This window comes from Lytechinus variegatus, chromosome 8, assembly GCF_018143015.1.
Source record: "Lytechinus variegatus isolate NC3 chromosome 8, Lvar_3.0, whole genome shotgun sequence".
Taxonomy (NCBI): Eukaryota; Metazoa; Echinodermata; class Echinoidea; order Temnopleuroida; family Toxopneustidae; genus Lytechinus; species Lytechinus variegatus.
The window spans coordinates 27,895,848-27,911,713 of record NC_054747.1 but is presented as its reverse complement, the minus strand read 5'-3'; the positions used below and the strand labels follow the sequence as shown (position 1 = coordinate 27,911,713).

The window sequence follows — 15,866 nt, the reverse complement described above, 5'->3', positions numbered from 1 at the left end:
GTCTCATAAAGCCGTTGGTAAAGTTGCGATTGATTTTACTTTTCTCAGGGGCAAACGGGCATGATAGGGATATATCATTTAGCACAAGAAAGGGTCACCAGCCATGCGTTAGGTCACTTGTACATGTAAATCACAAACAGCTTTATGAAACACCCACCTAAACAATTACTTGACCTTATGAAATGTATATTACATGCATGTATTTCTAAAAAAAAATATATTTTGATACCACAATCAATTTGGTTTCACTCAAAATTCATCATGATCTTCCGGTTGGTCAATGTGCCAATAGGACTACAATAATAAGTGTGGTTTTCACTGCAAAAATAATACATGTATCTTAGACATGTATATCATTAAAAAGTGATTTCTATTTCGTGATATATGTTTAATATTGTGAAGAATCAATTCCTTACAAAAATATTATTCTACCTTGGCAGTAGTATTTGTTCCATTCTTCTGAATACACAGCGAAAAGAATGGGGGGGGGGGAGCCTCAGAATAATCAGAGAATTATTACGAATAATATCAAGTGGATATATACAGCACCTTTTCCAGATGATAGAAGTGCAAACATCGTTATTACCCAGGCTTTGAGGGAATACATCAACTCTCCCTGTCTGAAGTCAGAGGATATAATGGGCATGAAATACAACGACTTTCCAAGATAGCATTAATAATATATGCGACATTCATATAGCGCTTAAAACAAATGTCTCTCAGTGCTGCATACAATTACCCTGGCTTTAGCAAAGCTATCCTGATCGGATCCTCGGGCATTCAAGGATTTCCTTCCTACAGGGTACCCATTTACTACACCTGGGTGGAGAGTGGCAAATGTAGATAAACGCCTCGCCAAAGGACGCGAGTGCTGCGGTGGGATTTGAACCCCGGACCTTGTGGTTAAATGAACGCATATAACAAAAATAAGAACATTGCCTAACGCGTGTATCAGCCATCAAGTATTCATTGACGTTTTTAGACTTCTACATCATCATAACAACCACTAGACTAGTTCATAACTAGCATTATATAGCTATACATGCAATTAATCATCCGATACAACCATCCTATTCACCCTTCATACAATTACAGCACACGTCGCAATAAAGTGCAAATCAATATCTGGAATCTCGATACCACTTTGCTCTGGAATTCAGTTCATATCTTACATATTTACAGTTTCAGTGTATACGAGAGGTGGTGACGATAATATTCTGCAGTAGTTCGTATAAAATATAATATGCACATAAAATATACAAGAGTTCCATTGCTGGCACTACACCTGTCATAAAATAAAATTGTACACTTGAATAAAAAATATCTATAGCTTTTCTCGCAATCATTGTTTTACATATGCTGGATTGATCATTCAGACACGATTGTCAATATCAAAGAATAAACGAGTTTGTGAACACCAGTTTAAAAAGTCAGTGATTTTCTCGATAACACTGAAATTGAAGTTCACTACTTTCACTTCATACCAACCCTAACCCTAATGTGTAAGCTAAATTTTTGCGGTAGTAAAGATTTGTTCTGCAAAACATCGCTATAAAGCGAAGTGTAACAGAGCAAAAAGTTATGAAATACCTGCATGCAAGATTATATGCTTCTGTTGTATTCATATTTTCCAGTCCAAAAAAATATGCCATTGTGCTGCCACCTTGGAGGCTGATCCCATTACATTGCATGCAATGGTGATCTGCAGCTGGCGCATCTCCGACAACTCTTGTTTACATGCATTCCTATATCCTCTGAAGGAGGGCGCTATGAGATTACGTCTTATGAACAAGGTCTATTGAGTTCAGAGAAACCTTGAAAACCCAGGTATCACCTTACTGAATTTGGTTTATTTAAACTTGTAATTTGCGATCTAAAATCCTATATTTTGTCAACATAGAGAAACAAATGAGGTTTTGAAAAAAAAGTAAACATTCAGTGCCTTATCAACTAATAAATGAATACTTTAATGTCATACCCACAGTGCAGACAATAATACCATTACTTAATTCCATAAATTCTAAATATTCAGCCAATAGGATCGGTTTCAATAAATGCATTTTACAATGTATCAATACGAAGATAAATCAAGCAATGTCTATGATTTGATCTCTCTGTACATATCTGTGCTATGAATACAAAAATACTCACTGTACATGACTAAATCTGTGTTAAGTCACACCCAAGTGAACAACATTGCATGAGACACTGATAACCACTGACAACTGTTATAAGCTACTGAAATCCTTGCATCTGATTGGCTGAGAGGAAATTTGTCAGTGAAAATCACTGACAAGATGATTCATGAAAAGCTACCCTGAATGATATACATGTAGTAATTAACGGTCAACATGGTTATATAATTCTGGGGCACGTATTCTGATGCCAGGTTTAACTTAGACCATGGTCTAACTCTGTGCTAAAATTATGGGAAGCCAAAAGTGTCAAAATTTGTTCGATGTTTCTTATGTTTACTCTGCTCTTTCCTGATTCATCAATGGTGCAGACAATCTATTTTTCTACACATTTATGAATGATTTGAGAGCAAGATGAGGTGAAATATCACCTCTCTACTGTTAGTGATTGATGTAACAATTGGCTATCCATACTTAAAGCACAACTTTAAACCTGAGTTTAAGTTAAACCCGATTTCAAAATACGAGCCTGGGGGTATTTCATAAAACTGTTCGTAAAGTTACAAATGACTTTATGAACAATGGAATACGGAGTGTCAATGTACGTGTAATACTTTTGGTTGTCTTTGTTCAGAAATAAGGTTCAGCAGTGTTTATAATAATCTTATTCAAATCATGGCTACAATATTCTTTGCCGCAAAAAGACAAGTGTTAATATGTTTCATATAACATGAACTTATTTCAACTTCAATTACATGTACCATAGTATTAAAAAAAGTCATTTTATACTCCATGTAAGTAACTTCACAGTTTCATGAAATATCAAAGAAAAATAAGAAATTTGGAGCTGAATACAGAGTCTTAATGGCCTCGTTCAATATCGTCCATAATACCTGGGTCACATATGCTCTACAGCGGCTGTAGGGCAAGTTGAAAACGACCGTTTTAACATTTTTTTATCAGTTACATGTAGTTAGTTTGAATTAATATTAATATAACGGCTGTTTTCAATGCCGCAGAGCAAATGTGACCGAGTTATACGTAAGTATCGACAGAAAGTTGCAATGCTATAAAATCATCATGATTTGAGCAAATCAGCAGTGAAATAAAGTGAATATACATGTAGGTGTGGGGAATACAAAGGGGTCGATCATTTTTATAGAATTACCCCTTTATTACAACTCTAAGTAATTGATTCAAAAGTAGATATAAGTACATTATAATTAATTTTTTCTTGTTTTACTCGAGTATTGAATAGCGTGTCTTTCCGGAGGGTTTAAAAACTCTAGACATGGGGAGCATTTCATGAATAATCTAGTCAGTGATTTTAGAGATTTTTAGTGATTAATTTGGTCTGAGCCAATCAGATGCAAGGATTTCAGTAGCTTATAACATCCATTAGAGATGGTCACTCACAAAAACTTTCCATGACATGCTCCCCTTGGTCCAGGAACAAAATGCTTACAATCGATCGCAGTGCTGATTTCTGCGATTAGTTGCATTGGTTACAATGTATGATCAATCATAAAAATCAATCCCATGATCAATTGTTGAGCTTTATGTAACACGGCCCTGGCAGATGAGCTCACTTAGGGACCATCAGCAACAATCATTCCAGTACACTGTCTACTACACAAATCTATTTGCATTATTGCAAACATGAGATATATATGAACATTATCCTCATCCTTGGGCCTGTGCATGACTCAACAATGTATTAGTATCTTCAAAATTCTATAAGATTTTTACATATAATATACAAAATAGAGAATTCTAGTATACTATCTTCTGTTATTTGTGTTACACAAAATAGCTGATTTCATGTTCTTTCCTTGCCTCTGTTGCCGCGTGGTGTTTTGCGAGTCTTGCGTCTGCTTCGCGACGGTTTTCAGCGTGACCAGGGCCGACCCGAGACACGCTCTGACTGGCGCCCTCATTTGGCCAGGTAGAGCAAACACGACGGTGCCCACGGTTGCCATGCCGTCGTCTGTTGGTTCGGAAGCTATAAGGCCTGGTATAAATCTCTCCTGTCAGGAAAAGGAGAGAGAAAAGAGAAGAAATATTGAGGGTAGAGGGTAATAGGACAAGTGGAATGCCTCTGGCTGTCTCACCTGCATCACAAGATTCCACATAGCAGCATTGCTGACTTTGAAAACTACTATAACTCGCACAAGATGTTCAGTGATACTTGGTTACTCTTATTTCCATGTTTTATGAACTAGACCAATACACTTACAGAGATAGGATGGTAATTCAACAAATACCCCAACGTGGCCAACATTCATTGACCTCACATGACCTTGATCATGTGACCTGAAACTTGCACAGAATATTCAGTGATACTTTATTACTCTTATGTCCAAGTTTCAAAAGTCAGATCAATAAACTTGCAAAGTTATGATGGTAATTCAATAGATACCCCCATTATGGCCAAAGTTCATTGACCTTTGACCTTAGTCAAATGAGAATGTCCCATTTTTTCCCCTGATAGAGTAATTAGTTACCAATTAAGCTGTGGCTCTGGCATTTCGACTAAATGTAAAAACTTGATGTTTTTAGTTTTACTAAATTTTCCCTGGTAGTAATGTGCATAGACATATATACGTTTTGCGTATTTATCCTCATTTTATCTCTTCGCATAACAATATGTTTGCCGATTGGCAAGGAATTGAGTTCACAAATTTACAAGCGTGAGTGCATGGTCTGGTATACATCGTGCCTTATGTTTCCGTGATCATTCCGTGATGCTTCTTGGTTTTAAATCTTATGTCTTTGGAAATATACGCATTGTAGAGTGATCTGAATGAAGTCGCACTTTGTCGGTTAATCCGATTTCATTCAATGACAGTTCAAATCAAAACTTTTTACCTGTTATTGCGCAATTACCGGATGTTCATGCACAATTTTTTATGATGTAATTTGTAAACACATCTCCTATCATGTTGACGCCTGAGTGAGTCCAACCCTCTGAGCTTGAGAAACTGATTTATCAGTGCGTATCTAAACAAATAAAATAGCACAAGTTTCTGACTAGACGCACTCATATTTATTTATAAATTGTAATTTCCGGAGATGCTACCTTGGATGTCATATCAATATATTTACATTTATTAATATTCATTCTGAAGTTTGAGTAATTTTTTTTTTTATATCGGAATTCTACGGTCGTGCTGGTTGAATGCAGTTAGTCAATATTGTACACCTGGATTATCCACGTTCGGCGTTTTCGCCTAACTGAACTACCTTTTTCTTTTCTTTTTTTTATACTTTGTTTCAGGGAGCCATTTCATAAGGCTGTCCGTGGGCTGCTCGCGGCTGCGCGCGCGACTGGTGGCACTATCTTCACGTTTTTTTTTTTTATATTCCCACCGGGTAACTCTACGGATATACCCCTCATTATTTATTATTTATTCATTTATACCCCTCATAATTGCTGATTTTCTCAATAAAGGGTTGCCAGTCGTGCGTAGGCCGTTCGTAGCTCCGGCTACCCTTCTGAAACACCCAGCTGTTTGCTTTCAGAATCATATATTGTTTTCTTGAATTATTATCTTGAAGTAATGTATTTTTTCTGTATCGACCCGGCTTACGCAACCTCACACGTACCGTCAGTTCGAGTAACGGAATCGTGTTATTTATATTGTTTTAAAAAGTATGGTTTGCAAATGAAAAAAAATCGGCTCGATATTACTCTTACTGTTTTTATATTCAATTCGATGCAAAACATGCTGATCTTGCTTTAAGCATCTAACATTGGTAATCAATAATTTCTTGGTCGAAGATCACATGACTTCTACTACTGTTAATTTTCTCGTGTACTACGTTTATTCAAGCGTATGTGAAAAATATGTTTTACGAGGCTCCGATGCACCATGTGTCTTTGCCGACATGCAAATATCTTTTAAGTATTTTAAACAAATATTTTCCAGCATAGAAGGCCTATTTTACGATTTTGGATAATATGATATTTCCACATATGAAACAAGATGACTTCACTATTTAACAAATAAATATTTAAAAAAGTGCAGTCAATCTATAAATGTATCGTGTTTACAAGAACTTAATAATTTGATACAACTTCTCATGCAATGAAGCATGTCTCTGTCAACATGGCGGTGCATACGACTATTGGTCCCTCGTCCTCGTTTCTCTCTTCGCTTGAATTGACCGTATATCTCTTTTGATTGTAACGTGACTCCATTCATGCGCAGTGTCTTTTCTGTACATTTTTAATTTGTTTCCAATCGATTATCTTCGGTATTTATTTTTTTATATATAAAATTTACAGTATAGAGACCACGATATCTGTAGTCTCGGTCCGCTTGATGGTTGATCGATCTCTTTTGCTTTCTTCCGATCATTTAGGCTTAAATCTTGTATTTGGTTACTAGTATACGGTTTTCTTATTTGTACTTATGTATCCTCACTTGATTTAATTGTGTCATAATTTTACAGGAGAGACGGATGAAGATTTGTTGTCTATATTATTTTCTTATTTTGTTCACTTACGTTTTGCTTCCTTTCTTTCTTGCTTTTTTTCACAATTTTTTTTTTTTTTTGTTTGTTTGTTTGTTTTTTTTTTTTTGTAAATTATTTAAAGGTAGTTAAGTATATGGCATAGTGTATTCGATTCGTTAGGTACTATTGTTTAATTCCTCCCATTTTAATGACCGACTTGACTAAGTTTCCATTTAGTTTCTTGAACAATGATGACTTGTTGTCTCTCTCGGCGCAACGTGGCACTTCTCAAACATTAGATAATCATGAAAATTCCAAATACGATACATACATACGAAATTTTATGAATAACAATACCGCTAATCTTAATTACAATTTCGATTCCAATGATCAATGCGGGCAGCTCGTTACATCACAATATTTCACAGAACAACATTTCAAATCATTCGTTACGTCAGATAAAGCGGAGGACAACCCCTTTCTTCTCCATATAAACATTCGCAGTGCAAGCAAAAATTTTGATAAACTTAAGTTATTTCTAGATAACAACCAGTTTCCGAAATCGTCATTCATTGGTTTAACTGAAACGTGGTTCTCGGACAATCCATGTTCCCTCTTTTCACTCCCCAATTCTAATTTGATTGTTAATAACAGAACAAGAAGACCAGGGGGTGGTGTCGCACTTTACATACCGCAACAATACGATTATACTCCTATAGCTAACATGACAATATCTAACGATGTTTCAGAAACACTTTTTGTTGAAATCATAAATCCGATGGGTAAAAACTTTATGCTAGGTGTATTTTATAGACCTCCACATTCAAATGCAAATGCTTTTTTAGAAAAACTGAATGAAATTCTACTAAATCCTCTTTTGAAAAATAAAGATTGTTTTTTTATGGGTGACTTCAATATCAACTTAGTAAATTGCAACTCTAATAGCACCTCGCAAGAGTTTCTTGAAATGTTTCTATCACATTCTTTTTTGCCCCTTATAACTAAGCCGACAAGAGTGGCGAATAACTCGGCCACTATAATTGACAACATTTTCAGTAATACAATTCGACAAAATCATAAAGCTGGTATCATTCTCAGTGATATATCCGACCACTTTCCAATTTTTGCCAAATTATCTACTAATAAAAGTCTCCATAAAGAAACATTTAATCCTTCATTCCGAAAGATAACTGACGACAACATAACCAATTTGATTAATGATTTAAATATAACAGACTGGTCTACTGTATATGACTCCTCGGACGCTGACGATGCATACAACTGTTTTATTACCTTACTAACATCTTCTCTAGATACACATGTTCCCTTTACAACTAACAGAAGATCAAATTATAAAAAGATCCCTATCCACCCTTGGATTACTAAATCACTCTTAAGATCCATCAACCGCAAGAACAATTTATATTACAAATACATAACTAAACCAAGTGATACATCTCGCCACAAGTACACTTCATATAAAAACACTCTTACATCTTTACTTCGTATTGCGAAAAAAGAATATTACACTTCTCAACTCGATCTATACAAAAATGATATGAAGAACACATGGAAAATCATCAATGGGGCATTAAGCAATAAAAAGAGGAGTTCTACAATTACAAAAATAAAATCAAACAATACAATCACTGATGACAATAACATAATAGCAAGAGAGTTTAATTCATATTTTTCACAAGTTGGCAACAAATTAGCAAGCAAAATTCCTCAAACTAACAAATCTTACAATAATTTTCTCGACAACCCAAACCCAAACTCCATATTTTTTAATCCCACAAGTTCAAGAGAAATTATAAATATTGTTAACAGTCTGCAGTCCAAAAAGTGCCCGGGATTTGACGGTATTTCCAACTTCCTACTTAAGAAAATTATTTTGGCTATCGTCAATCCTTTGGTGCATGTTTTTAATATTTCTTTGAACACAGGAAGGGTACCCAATCTTATGAAAATCGCAAAAGTAGTCCCTCTTTTTAAAAAAGGAGATAACCAGCTCGTCTCCAACTACCGTCCCATATCATTGCTCACCTCGTTATCAAAAATTCTTGAAAAACTTGTCCATACACGAACCAGTACGTTCTTTAAAATAAACAATATCTTTTCGGACTTTCAGTTTGGGTTTCGCGAAAATCACAGCACCTCGCATGCAATTTTATCTTTCATTAACAAAATCACTACTTCCACTGATAAAGGTTGTCATACTGTCGGTATTTTCCTGGACTTCTCCAAGGCCTTCGACACCATTAACCACGAAATCCTTTTGCATAAACTATCTCATTACGGTATTAGGGGGAAGGCCTTGGAGTGGTTCAAGAGCTACCTTACAGATAGGACTCAGTTTGTATCAATAAATAATCACAATTCATCCAACCTTCCAATTACATGCGGGGTACCACAGGGTAGCTTACTAGGCCCTCTTCTTTTTATCACATACATCAATGACATCCACAAAACTTCAAATTTACTTTCATTCATACTCTTTGCCGATGATTCCAACATTTTCTTTTCTCACGATAACATAAACCAACTTATTAGGATCGTTAACTCTGAACTCATGCATGTGACTGAATGGATCAAGGCAAATAAACTCTCACTTAACTTACAAAAGACCAATTACATGTTATTTAGTAATAGAGTAAATAGTTTGCCTGGCAATCTCATTTTTGATAACACTGTCCTTGAAAATGTTTCTGAAACAAAATTCTTGGGTGTACTTATTGATAATAAATTGTCATGGAAACCACACATTGATAATATATGCAAAACAATTTCAAGAAATATTGGAATTATCAACAAGCTCAAATTTTTTCTTTCATCTCGTACACTACTTACATTATATCACACGTTAATATTACCATACATTAATTACGGTATTTTGGCATGGGGTTGTGCAATTCAAACACAATTACATAGGATACTTTTGTTACAGAAAAAAGCACTTAGGATAATATTTCATACACATTTCAGATGTCACACAGATAAATTATTTTTTGAAAACAAAATCCTTAAAGTTAATGATATATATCTGTTCCAACTCGGCCAATTTATGTACAAACTAAATAAAGATGATCTCCCCGCAATTTTTTCAATTATGTTCTGCAAAAACTCCTCTGTACACGATTATCCTACAAGACAACGAAACTCTTATCACCTACCTCCAACCCGAACTTTACTTGCAAAAAATTCTTTTGTTTTTTCTGGTCCTGTATATTGGAATTCCTTGCCCAACGCCTTTAAGGAATCCCCGAGCATCACAGTTTTTAAACATAACCTTAAAAAGATGCTTATTTGCCAATACTTTACACAAACAAGTCAATCTACCACATAACCAAAACCATATACAATTTTTTTTTGTTTTCTTTTCCTCCCATCATACAACTTGCCTGCTACCTGTTTCCGCACCTGCCATGCACTTCTTTGCACCTCCAATTGTACCTGCACCCCCTCTCTCCCTATATTTGCCTCTGTTCTTCCCTCATAATCACAATTATTGTAACCATGTTGTTATTTTTTATTATTTTTATTGTTATTATTGTTATTACTATTATCATTTATTCTAATTTGGTTCACTCTTTCGTTGTTACCTTCGATATTTTGTATAGCCTCCTTTTAAACTGTCTTCCGTCTCTCCTTTATACTATAGTTTTGTAATATACGTATTGAAACTAAGTTACGGGGGCTTGCCTCCCATACAAGCTTCGCTTTTCTTGGCAAGCCCCTCCGTTCTGTTTTATATAGTTATTATAGTCAAAGTTACTTTAGTTTGCATTAATTCTCATTGTTTATACCTTATTTCGATTGATGTTGTACTTTAAATTTGACTATGTATTGTTTGATTTTGTTGTGCTTTGTGAACGGAAAACGAATAAAATCTAAATCTAAATCTATATCTAGTCATGTGACCTAAAATGTCAGGAAAAGGTAAGAGAAAAGAGAAGAAATATTGAAGAGGGTAATAGAAAAACATGCCACAGTGACAAATTAAGCCTTACTGTATTAGTCTAAGGGAAACATATACAAAAAACTTACAAATACAGGTGGGTGTTTCATAAAGCTGTTGGTAAGAGCTACTCTAAGTATGACTGGTGATGCTTTCTTCAGGTAAATGGTATACACAAAAATGTACATTTTTAAAGTTGCTCTTAACATATGAACAGCTTTATGCAACACCCCCAGGTAACTTCACCAAAGTTCAATCTATTTGGAGTACATAAAACTACTGGACTTAAATTTGACTTTGAAGAGGAATAAAACACAGGTTTGTATTATGTCTAAAATCATGATTCGAATTGGGTGACAGACATATGGGAGTTTACCTAATAGCTCTTCTCATAAATTTGACCTCCCCCCCAAAAAAATGCCCCTCTCTTAAAAAAAATATGCCAATCAGCATCTTTTCCTTCCAGTTCTACCATTTCCATATACATGCATGACGGACCTTCAAGGAATGGTTGTATGTTTTATTTTATATGAGAAGTTATAAAGCTGTTAAAATAATTATAGCTTCAACCATAACAAGGAGCAAAATGGGTTTGGACATACAGAACGGTTGATTATCTTTTCTTATAGGATTGCCCATCTTTTATTATAAAGTGAAATAGACAATGAAAAATGAACTTACATTAATAATATCCGAGTTGAGAGCCGTTTCCTCTGTGTCCCTATTAGTTGCTGCTCCCCCTCCTACAGTATCAGTCTTGCCTCTCCTACCAAGTCTATGATGCTTCTTGGGTAACGACTGACTCTTAGTCGTCCCACTTGATGCAGGATGTGTTTGGATGCTAGGGCTCTCGTAGTAGAGTAGGACCTGACCGAACGGTCGACTGGCCCGGTGTTCCATCTCCAGGAGATGCATGCGTCTGTGTTGGCGCGCCTCCACACCAACCTTGACTTTCCAGATGCCGATCAGGAACGCCAAGAAGAGGAAGAAACAGGAGAGGAAGACGGAGAAGAAGATGAAGAGGTCGATGTGCGGTTGGTCCTGACGGAAATACATGATGCCCTGCGTCGCGTTTTGGTCCTCCACGCCCCGCCCCATCAGGGCGATGTAGAAGCGGCGCGAGGTCAAGGTGTGGTAGCGCTTCGGGAACGTGATGACGAGCCTGTTCTGGAGGTTTTGGACGAGCGTGATGAAGTGCTCGTCCTCGATGCTGATGAATGTGTTCAAGCCGTGGGACTCGATTTCAGTCAGTTCGCTCTGGTCGGGGTCTACCGTAGTCGAGATTGATGAGTTGGATGATCGCCGCTCCCTGTTTGGAGCTAGGATCTGTTTAATGGACCTCCTCTTTCGTTGCATAGCTGCGCTGATATAGTTCTCATCAATACGTATCATCTGCTCCTGGGTTTCCTCATCATACTCTACTATGAAGACATCCGAGTCGTAGGTGAGGTAGACATCGAGGGCGCCGTAGGTGATATCAACCGTTAACCTGATATCAAGGTCTGAATACTTGGGCATGATGACAAAGAAAGATGAGGCACCATCGGGAAGAGGTACAGGGTTGATTGGACAATCTGAATGAAAAAGATGTTCATTAATTTATAAATAAGCATTATGATGAAATTAGTTTAACCAAAGAATATAAATATCATACAGTGGTGCTCAAAAGTTAGTGAAACCACCAGAAAATGAAAATATTTATATTGTTCAAGTTCTGCCATGTTTTAGATATTTGATTGTGAAGTCAAGTGGTAAAGTATTACATTCAATAAGGTTTGTTTCTCTGGGCTCACCGAATGCTGTATTGTTATCTACATTCAACACTCAGCATGAAGGAGTGCATTTTGTGGTGGGGTTCACTACACTTTGAGCACAACTGTATATATAATGTGAAGATAAAAAGAGCAGAAAGATATAAAGTGTTATTAAGCAGAACATGTTACAGAGTCTTCACATCTTATCATCAACCTGAAAATACCACAAAACAACAAGTTTCCAGGGGCCCATATTACTAAGCTTAGCAATTATTGTAGAACATTTTTTTGTGTGTGATTGATTTCATTGACTACAATGTGCAATTAATCATGAAAATCAAGCATACGATATCACTTGCTAACCATTGTGTTACGGGACCTAGGTCTGTATTCATGGTGGCCAAAGTAAAAGAAAGATGTATTGTTCAAACATAAAACAACAAATGTTGTATCAAGAAATAAAATCAAAAGTTAACAAAATTGAGAAAACAAATGAGTGTCAGGAAAAATTAATGAGACCATTGCTTAAGATACCTACCATTTTGGCTTTCTGGATTGAAGCATATATCATTATCAACGTGCATCTGTCTGTAACACTGGTGACTGTCGGTAGGTGTGCCTTTGAACAGATCATTCAGGCATTGGGAACACTGCGAGAAATCATCAAAGATCGGTTGCATTTATACAGGGGGGTTTAGAAGTGAGCAACTTGAACATTTCTACTACAGTATATGACACCAAGATACAACAATATACACTATAGCTAAAGAAATCTGATTACTGAAATCATTATAAATATTGCATTTACACTGGGTGTTCAGAAAAGAAAATTTGGAGCTCATGTCATTGTGACAACAGAAATGCAAAGCTCACCTCCCCGTAGAATTCAATATTGTCTTAACCCTGTACACTTCAATAAATGGAAGTCCTATCTCTCGAAGGCATCTTGGTGATTAAAGGTAAAACATTTTTGCACTTCTCCTGTATATTCGGAGCATCAAAGGAGAATTTCATGAACAAAATACATATAATCATTGATTTTCACAGGCAACTATCATAAGCTCCTGGAATCCTCGCATCTGATTAAATGCAAGCAAGTTAATAAAAAAAGTCCCTGAAAAGTTCTTCACGAAATGCTTCCTTTTAATATTAGTAAATAACATACATGTAAGTATGCAGAAATAGTGGCATATGGTGTTAATGGTATCCCATCGATATATTACATAACATTACCCAGGGCCTTGCCAATGACCTTGAAAGTATAAATGAGGTTTTGGTCATTGTCAGGTAGCATTATACTTGGTGCTCCCAGCATGGTTCAGGGCATTTATTTTAAAGGATATTGTGTTATTCTGATAGAATGGTATAGACCATGACCTTGAAAATGACCTTGATACGATAAAGGTGAAGGTCATGGTCAATGTCAGGTACCTTACCTGGTGCTCCCAGCATGGTTCAGGGTATTTATAAGAAGGACATTAGGGTGACATGGTGTTATTCTAACATGCAGTGTTCTTGACCGTGACCTTGACAATGACCTTGAAAGTATTAGTTTGAAGGTCATGGTCAATGTCAGGTACCTTACCTGGTGCTCCCAGCATGGTTCAGGGTATTTATCAGAAGGACATGAAGGTGACATGGTGTTATTCTGGCAGACATTGCATTCTCCATCGACCTTATCACATGTATCTCCATGGCCATTGCAGTCACACCTACAAGAAAGAAAGATTAGATTTATGTTATATGAGAGTGGATCATAACATTGAACACTTCTTCAACTCCATCATTATATATCAAAATCAATATTTTACTTAAATTTCATGAAACTTCCACCATAAATACACAAATACCTACAATAAATAAAGAAGAAAGTCAAAAGGGGCCTAAACTTTCAATCCTAGCAGACTCTTCTTCGGAGGCAAAATGACAAACATATAAAGTGGAACAACCATAATATAGACCACAGACAAGCTACAGCAACACTAGAAACAAGGAGGCAAAAGGGGCATTAGTGAGTAAAGAAGACAATAAATATAGATGTACAATTTTTGCTGAAATCATTTTTCTTCTTTTACAATATCAGCTTCTGATCATACCCCTCTTAGCACATGAAATGTTTAAGTCAATTGAAAATGGTATAATATTTATCACCGCACATGTTTTCTGTCTGTGTGAAGAGTTGAAAAATTCAAAAAACCACTAATGAACTACTTCCACAGTTAAATATGTTGGAGAATACGTCATGAATGACATGCGTGCCAAGTTTCGTCGTTATTGTGAAATTAATGAACAAGATCGGGGGGGGGAGGGGCAAAAATCCTTTAAGCCAATCAGATGCAAGGAATTTCAGTAGCTTATAACAATGGTCTATAAAAATCACTGTTAGTTTCATGAAATACAACCCTGCATAGATGATGACACAACATTTGCTCCACAGACAATTGTTCTTGGCTTTACTTTGATATAGGGTTAGGATTGCAATAGGGTTTTATGCTAATCTAGTGATCGATACAGGAAATCTAGTTAATTCATCAGTACAGTTAAATCTGGGGTTGAAGTTGGTCATTTCATTTATGTGTGGAATTTTCAGCAGAGCAATAGTCGCCAGAGAAAATGTCATGGAACCAAATAGTTGTACTTACCTCTGGCAGTGTTCGTCAAGTTTGAAGTAACCATCTATACAGGTCTCACAGCGGTCGCCCTCGCTGTGGTTACTACAGCCAATGCAGAAGACATCGTCCGTTAGTGGACCACTGTCAAACAGCTCTGAGATCTAAGGAAATCAATGAATTAAAAGAGATTAAATGAATTGAGCTCTTTGTTCAACATTAAAAATCCTCAGATTTTAATTGTACCTTATGAGAATCAAAAGGATGAAAATATGTGATTTGGCACTGAAGGACACGTCTGAAGTATTGTGTTAAGTCGTCATTAAATAATTAACAGCTCTACGAAAAACCATAAGGTATTGCTTCTGAAAGCATTTGTCAGTGAACTTCTCTTCTTTGTTCTGAGCCAATCTGATGCAAGGATTTCATTAGCTCATGGCACTCGTCAGTGAAAATCAGACTTTTTTCATTAAATGCTTACCAGAGGGATGTTTCATAAAGCTGTTTGAAAGATACAAAATAACTTAGTGCATAACTTTAAACCCTTTCTTGTGATCAATGATATATCCGTATGTAACTTAACTAAGCACCTGAGAACATCAGGATCATCCAGGATACTTACATTGTGTATGGGTCTTGTTGGGTAGGTGCTACGAAAGTCCTCATACTGCTGCACCGACAGACATTGGTTGGTGTTTCCATTGCAATGTTCTATGCATGGTGTGCAAGAACCACCGTCTACTGGATCACCGACAAACAGCGGCAGGCAATGCTCACAATGATCACCCTGGAGAAATGGAAAAAAAATGAAATATTTATTGGTGATGATTATTGGTGGCCACTCTAAGGTATCCTGTCATATCAACAATAGTGACAATTGGTAATAAATCCCTGCAAACCCTGAAACGAAAGAGCCTGGAAATAGCAAAATTACATAGCTCCTATACAGACA

General features: G+C 36.3%; 1 protein-coding gene across 1 annotated transcript in view; it reads right to left on the bottom strand.

Annotated features, from left to right (window-relative positions):
- Positions 1 to 462: 462 nt before the first annotated feature.
- The window catches only part of LOC121420279 (multiple epidermal growth factor-like domains protein 8), an 85,595-nt gene continuing 70,191 nt past the window's right edge, over positions 463 to 15,866 (bottom strand). The window contains exons 38-43 of the mRNA XM_041614854.1: positions 15,537 to 15,701; positions 14,948 to 15,078; positions 13,891 to 14,017; positions 12,844 to 12,955; positions 11,233 to 12,125; positions 463 to 4,162 (exon numbers count right to left, since the gene is read on the bottom strand). Coding sequence (XP_041470788.1) covers positions 3,917 to 4,162; positions 11,233 to 12,125; positions 12,844 to 12,955; positions 13,891 to 14,017; positions 14,948 to 15,078; positions 15,537 to 15,701 — 1,674 coding nt within the window. The 3' untranslated portion in view covers positions 463 to 3,916. The remainder of the gene's footprint in view (positions 4,163 to 11,232; positions 12,126 to 12,843; positions 12,956 to 13,890; positions 14,018 to 14,947; positions 15,079 to 15,536; positions 15,702 to 15,866) is intronic.